Genomic DNA, 6,213 nt, shown 5'->3' with positions numbered 1-6,213 from the left:
CCCCCCCCCCCCCCCCCCCCCCCCCCCCCCCCCCCCCCCCCCCCCCCCCCCCCCCCCACGAAAAGAGATGTGGGAACACCTGCGTTTTCGTATTTGGCCCCAAAAAAGCGAACTCCATCTCGCGTGTTGCCGGGGCTACGTTTTTCTCTCTCGCTTGTCTGGACAAGGCACAGGATCAACCCCCCGTACAAAGACGGGAAGATGCTAGAACGCGTCTAGGCTGGGCTGGGGGGTGGTCTACTATGTATACTCGTACTAGCCCTCATTAAAGCATGGAAGAAAGCGATGAAAGAATAAAAAGGGAACGGGCACTTCCGAGCCAGGCAGGCTGTCGTTCCCGCTCAAACCCTGCCATGGATACTATCATATCATGGATAAAAAAGGGCATCCGTGCGCTCCGTCGTGACACGGTGTCAACTCTGGTGTGTGTTTCTAGCTGTGACTTGGCAAAGCAGGACAGTACCTACAGTAGCCCATCTTATCTCGGGGCACGTTGAAGAGATGACGCTTATGCCTGCATGGAAAACAGGACTCCGGATGGAGAAGCTGCCCGTCTGGGAAAGTTTTGAAGGAAGAAGAGAAGGGATCGGTATGGGGGACGTGCTCCTGGCTGGGCCCCCTTAACTCTTCTTGCTGACTTACCTATGCAGGTGATGCGTTCCGTATAAGTGCATGCGAGAAAGAAAGAGAGTTACCCACTCGGACGATGGTTAAAGATGTGGATGATGCGGTGTATTACGGAGTACGAGTACAGTATAGTAAACGTTCGAGATGACACTTCTCGTGAAGTGTTGATGTGGTTGTTGTCACGTTGAATATTAGGCTCTGATTCTAATGCAAGGGGCAGACGTCAAAACTCGTATTAGTGTTCGGTTCGGAAGGGGATCTCGCGGAATCAATTGTGACGAGATGCTCAGCTGGAAAGCACCAGATGGGCTAGCACGGGGACCGAGCAGTACTTGTGTAATACCCCGAAACAGGGTACTGGAATTTCATCTGGGCATGAGCGTGTGTGAGAGACTGAGTGTGTGTGTGTGTGTGTGTGTGTGTGTGTGTGTGGCGTCATGGAACGCCTAAAAGCCGAAATGAAGCTGTCGATATTAACTGCTCTTGTTTCGCTGCTCCTGACATCAAACCGCCCAGCGAGGGAGATTAACCAGCCTGGCTAGAGGTTTATTGTGGTTGCGTGGCTGGACCAATCACGGGTGCGTGTAAGCTGGATGGAGTGAAGTGGCCACATTGGGAAGAGATGCCACGGTAACTAGAACTTGCATCAATTGGATCATCATTGTCATTACGAATTGAATTGAATTGAATGCAGACAGACCTTTTGTGCTCCGTACTAAAATTGTACACTACTGCTGCATCCAGTTTGACCACATTACATTACATACCGTACATGTACTCATAGATGCGGTGAGCGCTGCAGATGCAAGAATTGAAAAGAATCCGTCAGCAGCGCATGATCGGTGTCGGTCAGCGATGCCTGGCATCCAAGAAATCCATGGGAAAAGTGGCCGGGGTGCGGGAAGCAAGTACCAGCTCTACGGCAGTACCTGTAGACGGCAGCACAGGCGCCTCGTTGGGGAAGGTATCTTGGTATCTTGCCGCACCTAGTACTACGGAGTACTGGGGAACTGCTCAACACTGCTTAGCACTGCTTATTAGCACAAGAGAGAGTCCCAAGCAGCGGAGTGGCGGATCGGCCCATCCGAACCTCATTTCTCACAAACGCGCCTTGTGACGGTGTTAGTGGCGGATTCGCTGTTGATGGCGCGCAAAGTCGCGTTTCTGGAGGTGGTGGGTTGGCTGATGACTGGCTGGCTGATGATTGAGGTGTCGAATCAAGCAATTGGATCGGATTGGGGAGTGGGTGAGAGTGAGAAGGCGGTGCGGTGCGGTGCGGTAAACAGTTGCTGCTGCATGAACCTATTACGAGTGGATGCGTGTACTCTACTTGTACTCTACTCTACTCTAAGGTGCTGTAGATTCCAAGTACGGGCGGGTGGCTGTCCGTTTTAAGTGCACGGATACCTGGACGGGTACCTGGTCCTGGAAGTACCACATGTACTCCTGTCACTGAAGCTGCGAGGGCCATACAGCATGATAACATGAGGTAATGGCTCTCTCTCTCTCTCAACGGTGACAAACAGCCAAAGCACGCGAGTATAACCCGTGCATCTAGAACAAATGGACAAAAGAGGCCACTTCACTTTATCCCCTAGCCTAGCACAAAAAAAAAGTGCTCCCACTACTGTACAGTCCTGTACTGTACAAGCACATGCTGCACCGCACCCGCAACCCCTGAACTTGATCCCAATTGACCCGTGTCGCGCCATGTATGGAGATGGAGCATGGAAGAACGGAGCACGGAGGTACTTGTGTCGCATGTACTCCCCCAAGTACCGCTGGGGAGGGTCTTCTGGTCCCTTTCCCTCCCTTTCTCCTCTAGCTCTAGTATTTTGTTCGTCAATCTCCCCTACTTTGCGAAGCTATTCGTATACCTACTGACTGTTTCCCCCTTCTTCTCCTGAACCCTCACGGATGGTTTTCCCAGAACCTCCAGCACATCGATTGCGCGCAAATCATTCCCCAGAGCCCTCCGCGGACGCGGCCCGTCTTTCACCATGAGCGCGGTCAAGAACCTGCGAGCCATGTTCGAGAACAAAGGGGACGCGAGCCCAGCGGACGATGATAGAGGTAGATCCCTTGGTGTCTCAACTCCATCTCCAACCCCAGGAGGTAATGCCCTCGGTGTGTGCTGATGATTTGCCGTTTGCTTGCTCTCTCTTCCTGCTCTCCAGCCTTCCATTATGTGCCCTTCAAGAAGCCTGTTTGTTACTGTCCATCCCAGACGCTGCTGGGCTGCTCCTGTAGCTGTTAGTTCCGCTAAAGGCTGGGAGGGCTGCTCTGTGCTAGATGCATACCTTTGACTGCTGCCAACCACCACAAAAAGAGCTTTTAAACTTCCCGTCCAGAAAGCTAACCCGCTTCTTCTTTCCGCCACTAGCTCGAAGCGGTTCCCCCAAGCCGCTCGTCAATAAGGTGCGAAGCAGCTTTGTTGCCGTCGAACGAAACGGCGTCATCGGCCTCGTCAGGGAGGACAGCCTTTCTCGAACCTCGTCCCCGCGAGGCAGCCTCGACATCGACCGCGAAGCCATCTCAAAGGCCAAGATCGACAAACCGCCCAAGTCGCCCAAGTCGCCCATGTCCCCTGCGTTCCTGGCCAGCCTCAACTCCGCCATGAGCCAGATATCTGTACGATCCGCCCAAGCGTCCCTCGAGTTCCAGCAGGAACAGGACGGACAGCAGGGAGCTGTCACCGACAAGCCCAGTCACAACCCGGACAAGGTTGTCGACGAAGAGACTCCCACCGGCGCGCTGTCGCCAGCAGACCCGACCACCGCAACAGCTGAGCCCGCGGTCAAGTCTGCCCCCGAATCTGTCGCTGAATCTGCACCGGAATCCGCAACAGAGTCAGCTACCGAATCTGCTCCCGCGAAGAAATCCGAGCCCGAGCAGCCGGCAAAGGAAACTGCTGCCCCCACGAGCAGCACCGACAGTGTCTCGCAGAAGTCAGACAAGTCGATCAAGCCAGCTGCCGCCACCAAGGCTGTAGCGAAGCCTGCCGCAACCAAGACTGCGGCCACGAAGACTACGGCCACTAAGACGGCTGCTACAAAGACTGCTGCAGCTCCCGCTCCCAAGGCGGCCGGCGCCGCCAAAGCCGCTCCCAAACCTGCTGCAGCAACTGCTACCAAGGCCGCTACCGACTCCTCCAGGCGAGCGAGCGTCAGGCCATTGCAGAAGACTGCAGAAGCCTCTGCCAGAAGATCCACTTCGGCTGTGCGGTCGAGCTCTGCTGCCCGGTCAACTTCGGCTGTCAGATCCTCTTCTGCCGTTAGACCCGGTTCCGCAGCCAGACCAGGCTCTGCAGCCAGGCCAGCTTCTGCCGCAAAGACTGGAGCTGGAGCTGGAGCTGCAACTGGTGCCGCCAAGAGGCCACACCCCATCAAGATTGACAGCGGTTCTGCTGCCCCGAAGCCAAAGACAAGATCGCCCACCAAGCCGGTTGGCCTCCCCGCTTCTCTCACCGCTCCCACCGCCTCTTCCGTCTCCAAGACTGGTGCGGGTGCGGCATCTGGAGCAACTCAGTCTAGACAGACCAATTCAAGGCAATCTCTCGGCGTGGGCGGACAGGCCGCCGGCCATGTTGTACATGGTGCTCGGACAGCCAAGCAAGAGTCGGCTCTGCGGGCCGCCAAAGAAAGGTCTGCTGCGCGATCTCGACCCAGCATTGGACCGCCGCCCGCCAAGCCTGCCCGCGAAGCGCCTAAGAAGACGAAGGACGTTGACGAGGGCTTCTTGGCCCGCATGATGCGACCTACGCAGGCGTCGTCCAGCAAGACGGCGGGAGAGCCAACGACACCTCCCAAGAAATGTGGATCCCGACCCTCTACTGCTGGGACAGCATCCGGCGGATCAGATCACAGCCACTATGAGGGTAGTCCAACCCGAAAGTCTTCTCCTAGGAAGTCGATTGGCAAGAAATCCCCTTCTCCTTCATTGAGCGAGAAATCCGTCGCCAAGGAGGCTGTTGAGGAGCCCGTCAAGGAGACGGCTCAGGAGGAGGCTGCTCCTGTCAAGGCTGAGGAGCCTCTCCCAGTGGAGGAGGCGGCTGCCGAAACTGCCAATGTCGAGACTGCTGAGGAGGTTGTTGCTATTGCTGAGGATGCCGAGCTCACCCAGGCCGCCCCTGAGCCCGTCGCTGAGGTCGCTGAGGTCGCCGAGTCCAAGGTTGAGGAGACTCCCGCTGCCGAGCCTGTTGTCGAATCCGAGCCCGTTGTCGAACCCGAGACCGTCGCCGAGCCCGAGGCCGCCGTCGCCGTCGAGGAAGCTCCTGTTGAGCCGGCTATTGAAGCCACCAAGGAGCCCAAGGTGGAGGAGGTTGCCGAGCCCGTCGCCGAGCCAGTTGTCCCGGAGACTTCTGAGAAGGCTGACGAGACCGCTGTTCAGGCCTCCTCATAAATCAACAACCAAAACCAATAAATCAATGGCAAAAATAATAATAGCAGTTTGGTGTTTTGTTGGTCAGGGACGGCGTTTGTCAGTTTTGACATTGGTGGAGATGTGTTTTTCTGGTCCTTTTTTGTTTGATATCGAACCCCCCTTGTCTATGTAATATTGGACAGGCCTCCGCGGCCCTCCGTCGAAAAGGAGAGATGTAGTTATTAAGATACCTTAGATACCTGTTTATAGCGACCACTGGTGATACTTTCTTTTTCTTTGGGGACCTTGGGAGTATATGCATAAATTGCATTTTTATTTTGCCAAAGCCATCATCAACGAGCAACAGGATTCCTCGTCCATTTTGATCATGCATACTTGTTTGTAATTGATTCTATTCATACAGTGAGATGTACTTTCTCTCTCTCCCTCCCTCTCTTTTGTGAGATAATACATATAATATATATACACAACCATAATCATTGAAGCCATCTCCACGCCCTTTCTTCCTTTTCACTTCTATTTTCTCTTTATCGTTTTTCGTTTTTTTTTTCATTCGTTTTCCTCGTTGTCCCATTCAAGTTGAGACTATGATACTCGGCACATGAGCACACCACCGACCTTTTTCGCCAACGCCTCCCTCACCTCGAGCACCCCTCTCGACGTAGACACAAACATGCACTCGCCAACACCCAGGCCGCTGATGACGCCGCCCTTGAGCTTCGTCGGGAACCCCCTAGTGAGGCGGGCCAGCTCCTGGACGTCGACGGTGAGCTGCCTCGAGGGCTTGCTGATGACGGAGGCCCGTGACAGGACGGGGCGGCCGTCCCAGTACTTGAGGCCGAGCCAGATGCGCATCTTTGCGACGGTGGCGCTTGTGACGGGCTCGGGGACCTGGGCGACCATTTGCTCCGGGGTGGGCGGGTGCGGGCCGGCGCGGTATACGGAGGAGAAGAAGCCGGAGCGGTGGAGGGCGAGGGCGAGGTGCAGGTTGTATTTCGTGCTGGGGATGGAGGTGAGGCCGAGGCGGGCTTTGGATGCGTTTTGGAGGTGGGAGCACATGTGTGCTATGTTGAGGATGGAGGGCATGGTGGGCGGTTTGTTTTATTTCTCTTCTTCTTTGGTATGTCCTGTGTGTCTGTCGTCGAGATTTTGTATGCGGTGGGGTTTTCTCTTTTCTTTTGAGGTTGTGCAAGTTAGAATGGA

At 55.3% G+C, this 6,213-nt stretch overlaps 2 protein-coding genes across 2 annotated transcripts; one reads left to right on the top strand and one right to left on the bottom strand.

Moving 5' to 3' along the window:
• Positions 1 to 2,627: 2,627 nt before the first annotated feature.
• Positions 2,628 to 5,028, top strand: Triagg1_9223 (uncharacterized protein; the record flags this gene model as incomplete). Its single annotated transcript, XM_062904157.1, has 2 exons — positions 2,628 to 2,754; positions 3,011 to 5,028. The coding sequence occupies 2 exons, from the start codon at positions 2,628 to 2,630 to the stop codon at positions 5,026 to 5,028; spliced, it is 2,145 nt and encodes a 714-aa protein (XP_062751832.1).
• A 567-nt stretch (positions 5,029 to 5,595) lies between these two features.
• Triagg1_9222 (uncharacterized protein) lies at positions 5,596 to 6,069 on the bottom strand (the record flags this gene model as incomplete). The annotated part of the gene is made up of 1 exon (XM_062904156.1): positions 5,596 to 6,069. One exon carries the CDS (start codon positions 6,067 to 6,069, stop codon positions 5,596 to 5,598), a length of 474 nt encoding a protein of 157 aa, XP_062751831.1.
• Between the last annotated feature and the right edge of the window lie 144 nt (positions 6,070 to 6,213).

Source organism: Trichoderma aggressivum, assembly GCF_033847375.1.
Source record: "Trichoderma aggressivum f. europaeum strain CBS 100526 chromosome Unknown scaffold_050, whole genome shotgun sequence".
Taxonomy (NCBI): domain Eukaryota; kingdom Fungi; phylum Ascomycota; class Sordariomycetes; order Hypocreales; family Hypocreaceae; genus Trichoderma; species Trichoderma aggressivum.
The sequence above is the reverse complement of the archived record's forward strand: the minus strand, read 5'-3'. Positions and strand labels throughout refer to the sequence as shown.